General features: G+C 51.6%; 1 protein-coding gene across 2 annotated transcripts in view; it reads right to left on the bottom strand.

The window, feature by feature from the left end:
* Positions 1-799: 799 nt before the first annotated feature.
* The window catches only part of RIMS3 (regulating synaptic membrane exocytosis 3), a 42,284-nt gene continuing 23,479 nt past the window's right edge, over positions 800-19,604 (bottom strand). For both annotated transcript variants that reach the window (XM_027537677.1, XM_027537675.1), the window contains exons 5-9: positions 15,301-15,442; positions 11,739-11,851; positions 8,105-8,206; positions 7,624-7,763; positions 800-6,689 (exon numbers count right to left, since the gene is read on the bottom strand). In XM_027537677.1, coding sequence (XP_027393478.1) covers positions 6,477-6,689; positions 7,624-7,763; positions 8,105-8,206; positions 11,739-11,851; positions 15,301-15,442 — 710 coding nt within the window. In that variant the 3' untranslated portion in view covers positions 800-6,476. The remainder of the gene's footprint in view (positions 6,690-7,623; positions 7,764-8,104; positions 8,207-11,738; positions 11,852-15,300; positions 15,443-19,604) is intronic.

Below are 19,604 nucleotides of genomic sequence, written 5' to 3'. Positions count from 1 at the left end.
CAGAATGCTGGTGGGGGGTGGGGGCGGCGGGCGGGGTACCAGAGCTTAGATACAGGTCTCATGAGCCTTCCAACAAGAGATGGTGTCCAGTGGAACTGCAAGGTTAAGGGCCAGAGCCGAAGCAGTGGAGTTTACTCTGAAAGGCTCTTGGCAGGCAGGTGCCAGCCTTTCTCCTGGCAAGCATGTGCTGTGACATTGCTATACTTTATCCATCTTCCATACCCCCAGATCCAGTCCTAAGAGGACAGTGGCACTGCCCAGAAGTGACTATATCCTTCCTTGAGGCAAGGAGAGAAAGGGGTATTCCAGGGGTCACAGCACTGGAGGTCAACAGCTATGCTTACTGCTTGTATCAGGTGTGGCTGAGCAAGGAGACTGCCCAGCCATGCCTGAGCAGAGCTTCTGGACCCAAGTGCTCAGAAAGCAGCAGCGGGTCAAGGGCAGCGGCCTCGGCTCCATTTAACCTTTTCCCCTATTTGGTTCTGGGCGCCCCTTGTGGAATATGTGGGAATAGAAGGCTTTGAGGGCTTGTAAGCAAGGATCCTGGGAACAGAACCAGAAAGCTGCCTGAAGCAGTCAGACTCCATGGCCCAGTGACACATTGTGACAAGATTTCCCAGATGCCCAGGTCAGATCTTTTTTTTTTTTTTTTTCCAGGTCAGATCTTTGAGGGCTTTTTCTGAGATGTACTTCTCTCTGCTTCTCAGCCGAGGCATCTTCCTCTTCCTTGTTTCAGTCCTCTGGAACTGTTTGCTCTCTCCTAGAATTAAGAACCATCTTCAGAAAGCAACACGTGAAACCATTTTCAAACTGACTTTAATAATTTTTTTTTTTTGGTGCTGCCCAAATACTGTACATGCAGAAGCCATGTGAAGGATTTTCTCCTCAAGGGAATTGGCAAGAATGTTGTAAGAAACAGCCGGTAGTCCTTCCCAGCCATCCACCTGCCACCTGGGAGCCACAACGAGTTTGGGAAGATGCTGCATATAGAAAATGTAAAAGGCTAACTGCTTCTTATCTAAACAGTGTGCTTGTCAGTCCCTATCCGCTCTCTCTCTGCAGGATGCATTTGGAAACTCTAAAAAAGGGGTTCTTGCCTGCTGTGAATTTACATTCTCAAGGAGTGGATGAAACAATCAGGCCAGCTTTTCCTAAGGAAGCAGCAGCCACTCTGCCTGTTGAGATGGTGTCTGCAAAAGGCATTCTGGAAAAAGAGTGATATATATATATATTTTTTATTCAAGAAGCAAAATACTTTGAAGGGAAATAAGTTCCCTCTCTCCTCCCATCAGAGAGCCTCTTCTTTTAAGATTCTCCCACAGATCCCGTTCTAGAAGCAGAGATGAGGACCAACCCAGCATCGTCTGCTGGTGGGGATACTGACCTACGCAGGATGCAGCTGAGGCTGTAACCTCACATCAGCACCTTGGAAATTGTCCATTGCAGACAACCCTTAATTATCTCATCACATAAGAGGAAGAGAACAATAAACCACGAGGAGGTGGAAGGAGCAGAGTCCGCTAGGATTCCCAGAGTTCTTGTCAGAAGCAGCATCTGGGCGTGGATGGGTGAGGACCTGTCCCCAGGGCTGGAAGGAACCAGCCTGTGAGACCAGGTGCCAGGTATATCAGGCTCACAATCCTCATCAGCTCCAGATCAGACTTTAAAAACCTGGAGGGAACCATGAAATAACTAGCAAATGCTCTGGTTTTGCAGATGAGGAAGCTGAGACCCAGAAAAAGGAGGAGACTTGCATAAGGTCACAGTTTCTCTGTATGTAACAGCCTTGGATTCTCTGTAGCCAGCTGTCCAGGCCATTGACCTTTGGGGCGGATGCTCTATTGCCTTTGGGATTCCCAGGGCCCATTTCTGTTTGCCAAGCTCTCTGGAACCCAGGCCCAAGGACCTTCCTGGCATCAATGTGAACTGCCTGGGAGGCTGAAGGCTCCTACCCTTGCTGGCCAAGTTTCCAACCAGAATGTAGGGAGGTTCTCCTGGAGCAGTAACACGCATGCTTTGTGGCGAGCATCCTTCCCAAGCCAGTCTGTGCCCTGGAAGAATGCAAGTTTCCCTCACAAGCACAGCCTTACTGGGCCCACAAAGGCCTGAGCTCAGGGTTGGGGGGAGAGGAAGTTGCTTTGCTACATGGAAAGATTAAGCCCTTTGTCAGAGAACAAGGTCCCGCCATGGGGCATGCCGACACCTGAGCCGCACGTGTGCGGCTCAGCTGGCAGAGCTGCTGCCCGAGGAGACCAAGTTGCTCTCTTTGGCATCACTGACATCACTCTGAGATGCTCAGGCACTCTTTCAAAATAACCCTTGCCCAGCAAGCCCAGGCCGATCCAGTCCCCATCAGGCCTCACTGGATCAGGCGAGGCACTCTTGCCCCTCAGTCTCGACTGTTTTTGTTTTGCCCCAATCTCTTCTGACCTGAGTGAAAAGCAGACTCAAGGGAGAAGGTAGGGGACGAGTCTACGTTCCTATCTCCTCCCTGATCATGCAGGTGGACAGTAGTCCAGTACAGGAAGCAGCATTTTAAGGAACCTCTTTCTGGGTCAGGATATTGGAGAAGAAAACTCTGGGGAGAGGAAGAAAGGGAGAGAGAAAGGAGCCGGCGGGCAGCAGGCCTCTCCCCCTCCCTCTCCTGGCAGCCACTGCAGATACCCTGCCGGATGGCCGGCCTCCTGGTCCTGAAGGACACGCCCCCCCCCTCCCCCGACGAGCAAAGGCAGCAATTTGTCCACAGGGTTACACAGTGCAGGAAGCAACCAAAGAAGCAGAAGAGCAGCCTTTCTGAAGCCCTGCTGCTTTCTGGGCTGAAGAAGATGGGGACTCAGAGGTTATCAGGAGCTCTGGAGTCCCGGCTGGGGGGTGGGGGTGGGGGGCGGGAAGCCCAGCTTCTCCTGGGCTGCAGGGTGTGGAACAAGGACCCTGGTTGTGTGCCAGGGCTCCTGGTAACACAGTCTGAGATTGTGCTACATTTCATTTCCAAAGAAGTGCCCTTGCAGGGCTCTAGAGTCTTTAAAGGGGGCAGGAGGCTTCTGCTTTCCTCAAGGCTGGCAGTAAAGAACTCAGGCATGCTGGCCCTGGTGGGGGTCAGGCCCCAGGAAGAACCAGTGATCCCATGAGTGGTGAGCAAGAGGGGCAACCCTCTTTCTCGGCCCCCTGAAATGCTGGAAGTGCCTGGGCTCGCTGCATACTGGGAGCCTCCTTTCCTAAGAGTGCTGGGTTGGGCGAGAGACTGGGTGGGGAGTAGTTCCGGAGATGGTTTGACAAAAGAGATGCGATCCTTCAGGGAAGAACCAAGACTTGGCCCCATTCGCTGGAGTCTGATTCATACCAAAGGCCCATCACAGCTATCCCTTTAGGAAAGGAGTCTGTGAAGGAAGTGGGACAGATTGAACACAGCAGAAACATGAAGACAGATGCTCTGAATCATCTGTCATGGTTCCTGCCCACAGCCCGGCAGCGCTGCAGGGCTGGCTGTCTGTGCCACGTCTTCCACGAAACCTGCCTGAGCAGAGGGAGATGGAGTGACAAAAAGCCCAGCCTGGCATCAGCCCCAGGGTCCCCTGGGGTAAGGAGCGGGCATGTGGAGCTGTGACACTGCCTCTAACAGTGCCTGGGAGGAATCATGTTCCTTCCCTTCCCACCATGCCCTCCTCAAGGGATGGACACTCCCCCTTCCAGGCAAGGCCAGCAGTCACAGTGCTCCCTCCTCCACTGGGACAGGTTTCCTCCAGAGCAGCCTCTCAGACAGGCCCCAGCATCCAGGAGGCCCAGACAGACCTGTAAGTCCAGCCACTCACCACCACACACATATGGAGCCTCACTAGACTTCATTCTCATGGGAGAAAATCCAGGTGGAGTAACTGGATTAACTTGATTTGGTACAAAGGGTTAACAATAATCCCCCAAGGTCGACTTGGGTGGGGAATGACTGCCCATTAGTGAGGCGGAACCAATGGAGTGGCCCACCTCTAGGACAGGTCAGGCCACCCCTCTGGCTAGTATGTGCCCCCTGCTAGCCAACCTTCCCCGGTGGCAAGGGGCCAGCAGCCACTCCCCAGCAGCAGCCTCAGCTGGTAGCTCCCCATCTTTTGTCTTCCTGGGTTCCTCGGGGAGGAAGGGTGACACCCTCTCTGAGAGCCTCATTCCCTGGGGGTGACCACACAGTCTGGGTGTCACTGCTCCATGCCACATCAGGAAAGATCCACACTGGACCTTGTGAGATGCCGGCTGGGAATCTATGGGTCACTAATAATCCCCCAACTCCAAAGCTGTTGAGTATCTGCACACCATTCTGAGGGTGACGGCTCTGCATCACCCATAGGACGTACAAATACTCTTCTGCAAGCGCGTTTCCTCCCTCTCCCCACCCTAGGATCCAAGACCAGAGAGCCCTTTGCCATAGACACATGAGAAATGCATTACCCAGTCCCAATTTCAGAAGAGAATTTCTGAGAAAGAGAAAACTCAACCCAGCTGTCTCCTCTCTCTCTCTCTCCACAAACACAACAGTTCCCGTCCGGCTCTGGCAGGAGTCAGCCCAGGCTCTCGTTTTGTTAGTTCTTATTGCCCTCACCCACATTTTGTCCGTGGGCAGTTTTCTTGGGAGGGAGGTGGTCAGGCCCTGGCTTCAGCCCCATGCGGATCCTGCCAGAAAAGGAAACCCCTTGGTGGAGAAGGGTCTGTCTCAGAGCCTCTGCCTCCATGTCCCCGCCTCAGCATCCATCCCCATGTCCACCTGGCTTTGTGATTAATGGAGTCCAAGCACCTCCCCATGGCTCCCCCCACGTATGTGGGTGAAAGTCATGCCGTGCTCGGGGGTGAGGTATGGGGAAGGGGCAGGGGGGCCCCAGACCTTGACCCTGCCATGTCCATCTCCTGGGCAACCTCTCGCCTTTCACACTAGACCCGAGGAGGCAGAGGGACAGATTTGGGCTCCCGAGCCAGACTTCAGGATTCCCAGCCGGCATCTCACAAGGTCCAGTCCAGGCCCTGGTGCCCACCCCCAGGGGCCCAGCTGTCCAATCAGGTCAGGGTTTGAGTGGCTTTGGAAAGCTCCAACCAGACAAAGGTGGAAAGACAGCAGAGACAGGTGTGGCGTCAAGAGCAGGCCCGGCTACTCTCTGGAGGGCAGCGGCAGAGGCGCAGGAGGCAGGGAGGCCGAGGGGGTGAGTATTGCTTGTACAGAGCTGGTGACTGTCATGGTCTATAGAGTGTAGAACCAGGCTGTGCGGGAGCCCAGAGGTTGGAGCTTCAGAAAGTCTGAGCTCTCAAACACAGACCCTGGTCTGGAAATGAGCAAAAAAAAAAAAAAAAAAAATAGAGCCCCTAATAGTCAGCTTCATGCAGCTAATCCCTGAAGGTTGGACAGGATTCTTAGAGCAAGTCAGTCCCAGCCCTCCTCCTTCCTGCCAGCAGCCCCGCCCTCCATGGCCCCTCAACAAGCCAGGCCCCTTCAGGATGAGCCCCGAGGGGCACAGGACCACCCTCAGAGCCTGGGAAGGACATGGGTGTTGTCAGGGGCTGCCCACTCTGGCGGACAACATCCCCTCTGAGGCCAACCTCTTGCAGGTTAAGACCATCCAGTCCGCACCTCCTGGGGTCCACTGGGATAGCTCCTTTGGCATGTCGGAAGCAAGGAGGCTTAAAGGGAGACGGGAGGTGAACAATGCAAAAGGAGGCACCCGCACTTCCTGCCAAGGTAGCTGGCCTGCAGCCCTGGGAACCAACACCCCCTCGGATCTCACTTTTAGGAAGGGGGGAGGTGCCAGCTGGAGGGAGAAAGCGATCTCCAAGCCCTCAGCTCCCCAGCATCTTCTGCTCCCAGGGGCCCTGGCCAGGGCCCTAGGTGAGCTGCTACATGCTGTGGGTGCATTCGGTGGAAGAGCGGCTGGAGAGCTCGGTGGAAAGGAGGGTGTCAGGCTTCCCAGAGGGGCCTCAGTGTGGCCGGCTGCAGTGGACGCTACATTCCTCAAAAAAGAGCAGCAGTGCTGGGAGAGGCAGCAGTGGAACCAAGGACAAGACGGAAAACTCAGCAGAGACCACCAAGAACAGGCACGGGTGGGAACACGCAGGCTCTGCCCTGAGCCCGGGGCCAGGCGGGAGGAGCCAACGGCCGTGTCCCGCACTTCCACCCCTGGATTCAGCGGGGGGAGTCCTGGCCACACAATTCTCCTTTGGGTTTCTTTACAACGAGACACGGAGAGACATGGGTTTCAGCCCATATAGTCACCAAGACAGACTACACCCAGACAAATGAATAGATCTAACATGGTCACACATAGACACACACACACACAAACACACGCACACGCGCTAGAGTCTCCAAAGACAGCTGGGACAGGCCCAGGAGCCAACAGGCATGCAGCAGGGCAAGGGAGCCAGAAAGACGTGGAGACTATGTACAGGGGGAGGTGGGAGGCGGCCATGCCCCTTCTCACATCGCACCCGGCCTCTCCCTGAGGTCCTTAGGAGCACGAGGGGCTGGTGGCGCTCTCCAGGGAGGACTGGGACAGGCGCCTGGTGAGGGAGCCGAGCGTAGAGTCTGCCACGGAGGACGTGGGGAAGAGTTTGTACCAGCCGGTGACTGCGGCGCTCAGGTCCAGCTCGTCCAGCATGATCTGGGCCATGCCCATGAAGCACTTGTGATCCATGCGGCCGTAGTCTCCCCAGACGATCACCTGCCAGTGGGCGGAAGAGAGAGCAGCTGAGCCAGCTCTCCAACTCCAGGGCTGGGCGGTGGCCGAGGAACCGTGTAGAGACTGCCAGGGCACACGGGACTGCGAGACGCAGAACTCAGACTGACTGCAGGCAACAACTTATTAAGCACTTGTGGTGTGCCACGCTTATTAAGCGTTTATGGTATGCATTATGGTGTACAGACTTTACATATATTCTCCCCATTGTTACAACCATCTAGGTAGAGGTGCTATACGGATCATTTCCACAAAAAGGAAATGTAGCTCAGAGCGAACAACTAACCCAAAGATACACAGCAGTTGGTGGCACAGCTGGGATTAGAAGCTGGCCCTGACTTCCAGAGCCTCCTAGCATCCAGGATGACAGGCTTCCAGAGCTGGAAGCAGGCTGAGAGTCCAGGACCCGGGCCACAGCTATCGCTCTGCTGCTGGATCATGATGATAAACATTACCACCTGGTGGAAGAAGGTGGTCAAACTCTGCTTCTAGGGGACTTCCCTGGTGGTCCGGTGGTTAAGAATCTGCTTTCTACTGAAGGAAGTGCAGGTTAGATCCCTGATTGGGGAGTTAAGATACCACATGTCTCTTGGCCAAAAAAAACCAAAACATAAGACAGAAGCAATATTGTAACAAATTCAATAAAGACTTTAAAAATGGTCCACATCAAAACAAAAAAATCTTAAAAAAATAAAACCTGCTTCTACCTACCAGCTGTGCAACGTGGGGGCAATCAAGTTATCCCCCCAAACCTTGGTTTCCTTATCAACCAACAGGAGGCAATAACACCTCATTAGGTTGTAACAAAAAATGGGTAAAGGGTATTAAAGTGCTGGCACAGGATAAACCGTAAGTAAATTTTAAATGACAGTCTGTAGTCTTTGAGAGTTGCCCCGCTCCCTGGCCTCGTGATGCTCACCTGCAGCACCTTGCCCTGCGGTCCCTCGTCAAAGAGCAGAGCCTGCTGGTACAGGGGGTCACAGGTCTTCTTGGCCACCTTTGTCTTCTTCTTGGCCAAGCAGGCCCCGTTCTCAAGTAGGTAAACTTTGATATAGGTGGCTGAGGGACGGAAGAGAGCATGATGGGGAGGGGTCCCGGGGAAACTGCTGTGGCCTGCCCCTTCCCCTAACTTCCACATGATCCTGGAGGGGAGCAGGGTAAGCAGGAGGAGCTGACCAGTGGACAGCAGGTGGACAAGATGGACTCGAATACCAACTCCTCCGTCCTCCCCTCCCATTCCTGCCCCCCACTGGCCTTCCAGGCAATCCATGACTCCACTGTTGAAAATACTGATTAGGTCAGTGGGGAGCCAGGACTTGCTAGACCCAGAGTTCAGCTGTGAATCCCTCCCTGGCAGGACCCCATTTCCAAGATCCCTCATCTCAGCTGCTCTGCCTCACCTGGGAGGGATTTGGAGCCAGGTTTGGGGGTCAGACCCCGAGCCTCAATCACTTCCACCTCCAGCTGGCCACTCCGGTCCATGATGGCAATGTGCACATCCCCTGCAAGGGAGAAGGAGGACCGTCAAGGCAGAGTCAGACCAAGGGGCAGGCTGGCCCACAGCATGCAGTCTGCAGAGGACGCTCCAGCACGGAAAGGGCACAAGAAGGACAAAAACTGCATGAGCTGGAGCTGCTCTCCAGAGGCCAATTTAAAGCAGTTGAGAAATGTTTTGATAGGGCCCTTGGGGTGGGGTGGGGGCGTGACCCTCCACGGCCCTGCTTAGGGAATCACAAAGGTAAGCTGGGATGGGAGAAGGGAGGGGGCTCTGTTTCACTGAGAGGAATAGCAAGTTTGGGGACAGATTTCTGTATCAGGAAGACAGGGGAGGCTGTGTGCTCAATAGATGTCTTCACCATCTACACAGTGGCCATCAGCTACTCCCCTAAATAAACGTCAAGCAGATACTTAAAGAATATCAGTCTGGAGAGCTGACAAGATACAAGACTGCCCAGGCCATGAGGCACGCTCCGGAAACAAGGGCCTGTTCCCACCCTTGACAAAGGATGGGAGGAAAGCAGGAGATGTCCCAGGAGTACAGAGTTGTTGTTGTTTAGTCGCTCAGTCATGTCCAACTCTTTGCAACCCCATGGACTATAGCACACCAGGCTTCCCTGAGCTTCCCCATCTCCTGGAGCTTGCTCAAACTCATGTTCATTGAGTCAGTGATACCATCCAACCATCTCATTCTCTGTCATCCCCTTTTCCTGCCTTCAATCTTTCCCAGCATTAGGGTCTTTTCTAATGAGTTGGCTCTTGGCATCAGGTGGCCTAAGTACTAGAGCTTCAGCTTCAGCATCAGTCCTTCCAAGGAATATTGAGGATTGATTTCCTTTAGGATTGACTGATTTGATCTCCTTGCAGTCCAAGGGACTCTCAAGAGTCTTTTCCAACACCACAGCTCAAAAACATCAGTTCTTCAGTGTTCAGCCTTCTTTATGGTCCAACTCTCACATCCATACATGACTACTGGAAAAACCATGGCTTTGACTAGATGGACCTTTGTTTGCAAAGTAATGTCTCTGCTTTTTAATACACAGTCTAGATTTGTCATAACTTTTCTTCCAAGGAGCAAGAGTCTTTTAATTTTATGGCTGTGGTCACCATCTGCAGTGATTTTGGAGCCCAAGAAAATAAAGTCTGTCACTGTTTCCATTGTTTCCCCGGGTCATTAAGATCTTTTTTGTATAGTTCTGTATATTCTTGCCACCTCTTCTTAATATCTTCTGCTTCTGTTAGGTCCATACCATTTCTGTCCTTTATTGTGCCCATCTTTGCTAGTCACTTGGGACGTCCTTCAGAGGAGTACAGAGGGAATTCTCCGGCAGTCCAGTGGTTAAGACTCTGCTTTCACTGCAGAGGCATGGGTTTGACTCCTGGTCAGGGAATTAAAATCCTGCATGCTGCGTGGCCAAAAAAGGGGGTTCAGAATCATAAGCCTGATGCAGAAAAATTCAAATGGGCCACACTTTGGGCTCAGCCACCCATTTCAGAGTCTCTGAGCCATTACACCACTGCGCATTTGCACACTTTGGAAGATGGGGACTTAGGACTTTGAGGATACATCCTGCAATTCATCCCTCTCCCTCTAGCTATTCCTGACCTCCCCGTGCGGAATGGGGAGGGGGAGGTCTCAGGAATTAATTAATCTTAACTCTCACTGTTCGGAGAAGGCAATGGCACCCCACTGCAGTACTCTTGCCTGGAAAATCCCATGGACGGAGGAGCCTGGTAGGCTGCGGTCCATGGGGTCGCTAAGAGTCGGACACGACTGAGCGACTTCACTTTCACTTTTCACTTTCATGCATTGGAGAAGGAAATGGCAACCCACTCCAGTGTTCTTGCCTGGAGAATCCCAGGGACGGGGAAGCCTGGTGGGCTGCCATCTATGGGGTCGCACAGAGTCGGACACGACTCAAGCGACTTAGCAGCAGCAGCAACTCTCAACGTAACATCCCCAACAAGGAGAGCCAATGCAAACCTGTACTTCCCAACTTAGGACACCAGGGGGCGCCATACACGAGTGTTCCAGGCTGAGATGGCGCATAAGCCTTGTGCAAGTGGCTGGTTTTTCTCACCGCCACCCAGCCCTTGGCTGGGCCTAGAGCTAGAAAAATCAGACTCTCCAGGCCCTTAAAAGCCTGAAAGCAAGGGTTGGGAATTAGCCAAATCCCACCCAAGTGCCAGATGGGAACTGCCACTTACCCTCTGAGAGTCCCTATGGACCCCTCTTCCAGTAGACAAAGGCTCCTGTGTGAGCCGTTTCCAGGAAGACAGGGCAGTGCAGTGGGAGGAGTCCTGGCCTGGAATGGAATGTCAGCTCCACTGCATGGTCACAGCAGGGCACTGTCTGCACTCAACTTTCTCATTTGCTGTGAGGTCGAAGGTTAGAAACTGTCTATGCGAGGGCTGAGTGCAGACGTCTGGGTCAGACACTGCTCAGGTCAGACTGATGGGGAGGGAGGGGTGGAGGCGAGCGGGCATCTCTAGGGAAGCTAGCCTGGGAGCTGCTGCTTGAAGCCAACACAGCCAGAATCTGAGGGAGAGAGAGGGGGAAGGAGCCAGAACTGCAGCTAAGAGGACCAAGAATAGACCATAGGGAGTACTTGCTAGCTACTGCGAGGAGGGATGAGAAAATTACCAAAAGGCTTCTAGGTGCCAGGCACTGTTAGAAGTAGCAAGTCAAATAAGACACAGTTCCTAAGGCGTAAATGAACTATTTCATGCAAGGCATCAAACAGAGACTCAAAAAATAGTCTTCAGATTGCAGAACTAAGGCAGGCATTATTATTCCCATCTTACAGATGAGCAAACTGAGGCTCACAGAAGGGATGTGACTTGCCCAAGGTCCCACAAAGAATCAGTGACAGAGCAGACTCCGTGGACGTCGATGCCATGATAATCTTTGTTCACCATCTTATGCCTGGCACTAGCACTGCTGGGCGCATGGTAGGTGGTGAGATAGTGGGTGAGAGTGGTGATGTGAGGGCGGGAATGTGCCAGAAAAGCTGCTGCAGTGTGGCCAGCAGAGAAAGGCTGGAACCCCTCTCCTCTCTGCCGTGGGAGGGACTGAGGCTCGCTATGCTGACGCCTCCTCACTGGCATAAGAGCTGGAGTGAGGGCTCCTTTCTGCGGCTTGTACTGCATCATGTGGGGCCCCTGCTGAGCTCACCTGGTCTGCTGCTTGGCTGCCACTGCCCTACTCACCCTGCCTTTAAGAAGACTCACCCAGGACTTCCCTGATGGTCCAATGGTTAAGAATCTGCCTGCCAATGCAGGGGACATGGGTTCAATCCCTCCTGCAGGAAGACTCCACTTGCCTCAGGGCAACTAAGCCGATGCGCCACAACAATGGAAGCCTGAGAGCCTTAGAGCCCGTGCTCCATAACAAGGAAGCCACTGCAAGGAGAAGTCTGAGCACCCCATCTAGAGAGCTGCCCTCACTGGCTGCAACCAGAGAAAGCTCATGTGTAGCAATGAAGACCCAGCGCAGCCAAGATTACAATAAATAATAAATAAAAGAAGAAGACTCACCCATCGGCGGTGTTGCCAGTGTCTGTCGCCCCACAATCTGGGCTGGTCCCAGCCCATCCAGGAAATCGCTGAACTGGCTTTCGGCCCCAAGCCGGGTGGTGGGGAAGATGAACCTGAAGAAGGGGGCAGAGGGGTATGTGAGGGCATCTGGGTGGCGGGACGCAGTAGCGCTGCCCCTGGGGCACTGGGTACTCCCTCTGTGCCCCAATCTCCCCTGGACATACTGAAAGTATGCCACTGTGACTAGGGAAAACAGAACTGTTCATTTCTGCACGTTACAGAAAAAGGCTTTGATGTCACTTGAGCAAAGAGACTAACCATCATGATATCAAATCTTCAAGTGCTAGGATTTCTAAGGTGACCCTGAAAAGGCAGGACTTGCGAGATACTTTGTGTCCTCACCAGAGGTGTTAATGGCAAGAACCAGAGACAAAGGTCAGATATTTCAATGCCTGGAGCAAGTTCCAAAAGCAGGTTGAGTTGACTATGACTTTGAAATCCAAGTCAGGAATGTCAGGTGGTGCCCTAAACAGTAACTGAGACCGAAATAACACAATTACAGGGTTGAGATTAATGACAAGTGTTGGGGGGGGGGGGTGGTCCATGGCTGTGGGTGGAAATAGTTGTGAGAAAAACTGACAGTGATTGAAAGTTGGCCAGATGCCAACAGTGTACTACACGCTCCAGATGGGTATCATTTCATCTGCACAACCACTGTGGGTGGCAGGAGCTATAATCCAGTTTTACAGATGAGAAAACGGACGCTCCAAGAGGTAAGAGACTTGTCTTGCCTACAAAACAGAGCTGACACTCAATGCATCCAGGGCGATGGTGAGGATTAGGGCAGAGGGAGCAGGAGAAGTTCCAGACAGACAGGAAACGATCGGCGGCAGTTATTGCCGCTGCTGGTGTGACCGTCATAGGAAATGTGCTACTTTTGCATGTCCTCAAGCCTAGATGTTCTGGGTGTGGCCAGCAGAGAAAGGACAGGTGTGGGAGGGCTGGCCCAGAACTGCCCAGGGGCTATAATGGATCACAGGATATTCCCAGATATCCTAGGACAGCCCATGCTCCTGCCTCGAGAGAGAAAAGGCTGGCCCAGGAGCAACCCCCCGTTGGACCCTTTGGCCTGAGTCCCCTTTGGCCAGAGACAGGCAGGAAGGGGAGACAGGCTGAATACACTTATCAGAAGGGCCTGTGTCTCTCCCTTGCCAGGCTCAGCCTCCGCTCTCTAGGAAGGGGCTTTTAGGCCCATCCATTTTTATTGGCCAGAGTTAGCAGTAGTCTAACATCATGTTTTTTGGATAGTGGGATCTGAAAAATTTAAATGAATAGCTGACAGTCTTGATTCACGCACTTGCCTCAAAAACTCCACAGATCTGTAAAAGACAGGCTGGTTATAAAAGTCATCATCTCAATAGAACCAAAAGTTACTTCGCAGGTTTGCTAAGTTATTTCAACTTCTTAGGTCTCAGACATATCAATGGCCCAGAGGGAGTTTACTGAACATGCCTTGTGAATACATATATATGATGAAATATTTCTCATCACAATAAGAACACTAGCGCACCTTTTAACTCAGTATTCCCAAGGCTAGACACCCATCCCACACAATATCAAAAGCGGGCATGATGGACCTCCCTGGTGGCGCAGTGGCTAGGAACCCGCCTGCCAACGCAGGGGATGCAGGTTTGATCCCTGGTCCCGGAAGATTCCATATGCTGCAGAGCAACTAAGCCCATGCACCACAAGTACTGAGCCCTGCACGCTCTGGGGTCCGAGAGTCACGACTAACGAGCCTCTGTGCTGCAATTACTGAACCCCATGTGCCTACAGCCTGTGTTCAGAGAAGCAACTGCAGTGAGAAGCCCTTGCACCGCAACCACAGAAAGCCCGCAGGCAGCAACAAAGCCCCAGTGCAGCCAAAAATAAATAATAAAGTGAATAAGTAAATATAGTGTGCACATGTAAAAAAAAAGTAGGCATGATCTCGATGTTCATAAGCAGCACTATTCACAATAGCCAAGATGTGGAAACAATCAAAATGTCCATCAACAAATGAATGGATAAAGAAGGTGGGTGTACTATATATCCACAAATATCTATCTATATATATATATAAAATGTATCCTCATACAATGGGACACTACTCAGCCATAAAAAAAGAGTGAAACAATGCCATTTGTAGCAACCTGGATGGACCTGGAGACTATCACACTAAGTGAATTAAGTGAGGCAGAGAAAAACAGATACCATATATCGTGAGATCTAAAAAATAGCACAAATGAACTTATTTACAAAACAGAAACAGACATAGAAAACAAACATAATGGCTACCAGAGGGGAGGGATGGAGGGATAAATTATGCATATGGGATTAACAGATATACCCTACCATATTAAACTATAAACAGGGCACTACACTCAATATCTTGTAATAAACTATCATGGAAAAGAATCATAAAAATAATATAGACATATACATCATCAAATCACTTTTCTATATACCTGAAACATAATATTGTAAATCAACTATACTTCAGTTTTTTTAAAAAAGAGAAAGGATAACAACAAAGGGAAATATAACTCTTGAGGTCACAGAATTTCAGGAGCTTAGTATCGACAGTGCTGAGATTGTGAACAAAGATTTTAGGGTCGAATGTCCTTAATTCAAAACCTGACTCCACTACCACTTTATAGCTGTGACCTTGGGAAGGTGCCATACCCTCTTCCCGTGCCTCAGTTTCTCCACTTGTAAAATGGAGATACTGGTAGCACCAACATCTCTGAGGGTTGCTGTATTGACTGAGACACTGTTTTTGACTGGTAGATCGCAGAATAAGAGGCCCTGATCTGAAGAGCCAGCAATGCCCTGCATATGGTAAGATAAATCCAAGCAGCTACTCGAATTCACAGAAGCAGGCATAGTAGTGAGACATGATCATAGAATCTCAAATAATGGGGCCATAGAATTCTGAAATTATTGAGCCTTAATGAAGCTGATTCAGAACATCTTAATCATATATCCATCATTTCATAGATTTGAAGAGATCAAGGGAATATCTAACCCAGAGACTTTCAAATTTTTGACTGCAACCCATATGCATATGTAAGAAATATATTTAACATATATATTTATGTTATATATATATGTATGTGAAATTATATATATCTCACAGTAAGTCCACCTGTGAGAATGCCATTCATCTGAGCTGTACCAGCTGTTTTGCATTTAAAAGATTTTAGAAGCCCATATCCTTTCTAGCTCTCTCCTCTGGAGTGGAAGGGCATGTAAGCCCTGGGAGGTGGGAGGCATGAAACATACCAGAGGGATGGGCTGCTCTTGGGCCACTGGAGTATTCTGATGGAGAAAAGCGGCCAGGAGCAATAGGGAGACTGGGGCCCAGGCAGCCGGTGTCCAGGGGACGGGGACAGAGGGAGGCAGGAGTACAGAGGAACTCAGATATCTGGCCTGCAAACCCAACCATATTTTCCAACCCTGCGCTGGTGACCAGAAGACCCAGGTGGAGGGTGGGGACACGGTGGGGGTGGGCTGAACGCACGTGCCATCGGAGCTATTGCTGTTGGTGCTCCCGTCTGTGGACTCCCGGCTGCCCTGGCGAGGGACCCGACTCCGCATCTCCACGGCAACGCCCGTCTCTGTGCTCCGCCGGATGTTGCTGCGCAGTTTCTTGGTGGCCCCTTCTGTGACCCCCCGAAGCACAGAGAGGGAAGAAGGTCAGATCGCTGATGAGGTTTCGCTGAGATCACTGCTGAAGTCAACCTCTTGGGAGGGTACAGAATAGACAGGGCTCTGACTGGAGGCAGTGGCAATCTGAGATGACCGCTAGAGCCAGCCCACAGCCTGACCCCTGATCCTGCTCAGCGCAGTGACGCAAAGTAGATGAGAAGGATGGCTGAAGGCAGAATGGAGATGTTGGGGCTATGGGTGGGGAGTCAGCAGAATTCAGCCCTTGTCCCTCAGCCTCATCCTCACCAGGATCCCCTGACCCACACCTTCCCACTCAATCTCAGCCCTTGACCCAAAGGGTTAAGTTTCTTCTTCTGGAAAGTTTGCTTTCTCCAGAATCCTCAGATTTGTTTTTCATTTTCCAAGTACTGTCATGAGCCCTATCACTCCCGGAGATCACAAACCACCTCTGTGAAACCTTCACAGGTCCTATATAAAAAAAAAATCCACACGAACTCTGGCCACTCACAAACTAACACCCATTGTCAATGTGGCTCTGAATGTGAAGGGGGTTGTGTGTGGAGAGGCCACTAGAGAAAGAAGTCAGAGAGAGACTGCTAGGTTGACCTGAACTGATTTTGGCTTTGAGGAAGAGGTCTACAGAAGAACCTCAGAAGCTGTGTGTTGAGAGCTTACCCTCAGTGTACCTCCCGTGGGGGGCGGGGGTGGGCTTGACATCTCTAACCCCCCTCTTTTGTCCTGCAAGGAACATGGGACACTTTGCTTCTCTGAGCAGTGTACCATCCTGCCTGGTTTCCATGGCAACCTCCTCAGCATTGCAGTGTGGTCCCTCTAGACACTCTCTCCTCCTGGGGGCAGGGCTGGGGCAGTGTAGGGGCAGAAGACAGTGTGTGGGTTTGCAGGGACTTCCCCTCCTGGAGCTTGTATGCCTGAGGAGCTTGATGGGGAAGGAAGTGGTGCTTACAGTGATGGGGAGAGGCCAGGGTGAGGCAGGGAAGGTGGAGCTGGTCACCCTGGCGATTCGTGGGTTGGGAGAGGGTGTTCAAGACCTCAGCCTGGGAGAAACAGGGACTTTACCCTCCTGCTTGGCCCTACTTATTTTTCAGGAAGTCCCACTGGGAGAGGAAAGGCTGAGAGGGGCAGCAGCACTGGCGAGTGGGGTGGGGGACTGGCAGTGGGATGCTGGTAAGCAGGCATGTCTTCTCTGAAACCTCGCTAGCTTCTGGGATATTGGAATAGCCTCTATCCAGGAATCAGTAAGACCATCAGTATCTGTGTCTCTTACACACACACACATTCACACAGAGTCATATTAGCTCATGCATTTCTTTTACTCAGGCACACACACTGCCAACAATCACATATATTGATACAGTGATCTCACATCCAAGGTCATGTGTTATGTTCATACATCAGTCACATAGTCACAAATGGTCCTACCAAGTCTTTGTCATATGTACACATGACATGGTTTGCCACACGCATGTGACCTTCACACCACAGCACTAGCAGTTGGACCCATCTGCTCGATCATATATATGGATGCAAATCCACAAATGGTGTGTGTCCCATTACACACGGGACTGGGAAATAATTATAGGTGGGGAGACTTGCCCTGTCCCTTGCTCCTAACTGCCACAGCCCCTCTAATCCAGTTAGAAGACAGAAGGGTCTGTGGGGGCCGCACTTTATCCTCCTTCACCTCAAATCCCCCCAACATATACCCTGAGCTGATGTCAGAACCTTACTACTCATGACCCCAAACCCCCCACTTCTAGAGCTTAGGAAAGCTTTGACCCATTTGAAGGTTTATTTTCTTTGAGCTGCCTGACCTACTGTGAGCCCCTGCTTAGGGGAGTCACAGAATCCTGAAATGCCCCTGTCATTTCACAGATGAGGACCCTAAAGTCCAGACCCTACGTCTCTGGGTGGGAAGGAAGGTCTTGCAACCTCAGTGAAAATTCCTCTGCTGGTCTCACACCAGTCCAGTATCTGAACCCTGTTGATCTAGGAAGTAATTTTACGTAGCCTCTCTCCCTAGAGAATTGGACCAAGTTGCTTGCAACAATTTTGTGGTCCTTGGGGACCAACAGACTCCAGGAGCCATCCCATCTATCCCACCACAGACAAGGAAGAGGAAGTCAGCCTCCAGCAGCACTCCCCAGGGGATCTCCTGGAACGATCCTGAGCCCTTGCCCCACCCTGGTCCAGACTCCAGAGCCCAGAGCGAGGCAGCAGCTGTCCTTGGTACTGAAAAGAGAAGCTCCGTTTGATCAAAGGCAAGAACAGCCAAAGATGGCCCTGTGTGACCCAGCTGAAGGCCAGGCCAAAACCCACCTGTGTCCTGGGAACCCAAAACTCTGACCCCACTTTCCTCTCTGCTCCCACAACCTAAAGAATGTTAGATCTAGAAGGAAGCTGGGAGACAGACTTTTAACCACCATTTTACAGAAGAAACAGAGGCCCAGAGGGAAAGTGAATTTCTCAAGGTCCCTCAAGTGAGAGCCAGGACTAGTCCTCTAAAGTTTCAGGGTGAGTTTTTGGAGGCCTTTCTAGGACAACATGAGGAAAATAAAATGGAAGGAACAGGCAAAAAGCAAGGGAACTAGAGGGGAGGCTGGTGCAATCATCCAGGCTTTGAAATGAAGAGGAGGGAACGGGCAAGGCTCAAGTCAATGAGAGGTATGGAAGATCCTGTGATGGGCAGACCCAGAACCCAGAAGACTGGGTCCCAGAGAGGGGTCTGTCCCCACTTTACACAGCCCTGTCCTTCAGGGAACTGGGCCATCCCAGAAGGGGCAGCAGGGTCATGCTGCTAGGATCTTACCCCGGAACAGAGCTTCCAGGGCCAGTGTCCACAGTGATCAGCCCCATACCTCCCTCTGAGGCCAGACTGTCCATCCAGGAGGATGGGCTCTAAACTGGGACACTGGCAACCCCAAGGCCTGGGAGAAAAAAAACAGGGACAAGGAATTGTAGATGGGAGGGGAGTGTGCTACAAGCAAGGGGTGGCTAAAGAAGTCACTTCTTTTTTGGCCCTACTGTGTGACCATCAGTAATAATAACCAACAATTTACCAAGTATCTACTATGTATCAGGCAAGAGGTGGGGGCACCTCTACACATCCTATCTCATTCAGTCCCCTGGACAATTCAGCAAGGCATGTATTATTGTCCTCAAGCTATAAATGAGGAAGCGGGCTCACAGAGGTGAAGCAGCTTGCCTAAGCTGCCCCGGTAGTTAATGACAGGGTTCTCTCTGAAGGTCAATTTAAAGTTCTTATCTTTTCCAGGCTCAGATGCCTCATCAATGAAATGAGTACACCAGACCAGAGGGTCTCCAGGGCCCCTTTCTGCTCTGACATTTGGCAACTGGATGATTCACAGAGGCCTTCAGTTAAAAGGGCAGTGGGCAATTCCCCTGCCCCCCTCTCCAGGCCTCCATCCATGCCCTTGCACGCTGCAGAGACAAGTGATCCAGAAACCCCACTGTTGATTGTTCTTCTAAAAGGCTGGAGGTCATCCTGGTGTCTGCTATCCCTGCCTGCTGACTGTGGAGTCTGGGTAGGTAGACAGTCCCAGGCACATCACTGACATGTCTTTCAGTGACTCAGGCACTTGCCCTGGCCTTGGAACGCTGTCTCTCCAAAGCATCTGGGCATGAAGTGACCTTTGGGTCTAAAGCTGAATCAGCCAATTCAGCCAGGGATCAGCAGGGCTTGGTTTCCTAAAGCCAGCCTCCTGGGGCCCAATATCTCCTCCACTGTCCTAATCTAGTCTCCCAACCTTAATCTCACCCCCTTGGTCCTGTTCTAGCCCAACTCCTAGATTCTTAGATCCCCATCTCCCCGACTCCCTTTTATCAGGCACATTCACAGGGGCCATGCCCACCCAGGGATGCTGATAATAATCTCAAGCCCCCTCCATGTCTGGCATTTCTTTGAGCCAGAAACCACATCGCAGCTTGATTGCTGGAAAAGACCATCCCACATGCTCCTGTGGAGGGCTTTGTAAAAATCTATTTTAAGGCCTGGAAAAATCCCCCCCCACCCCCAGCCCCAACTGGGAGTCTCGAGGAGCATTCATTCTCCCCAGATCCTCTGGTGCCCCCACCCCCTCACCACCCCCATCCAGCTGCCTATTTGATGGTTTCTTA

Source organism: Bos indicus x Bos taurus, chromosome 3 (genome assembly GCF_003369695.1).
Source record: "Bos indicus x Bos taurus breed Angus x Brahman F1 hybrid chromosome 3, Bos_hybrid_MaternalHap_v2.0, whole genome shotgun sequence".
NCBI lineage: Eukaryota > Metazoa > Chordata > Mammalia > Artiodactyla > Bovidae > Bos > Bos indicus x Bos taurus.
This window is presented reverse-complemented; position numbering and strand designations above follow the sequence as displayed.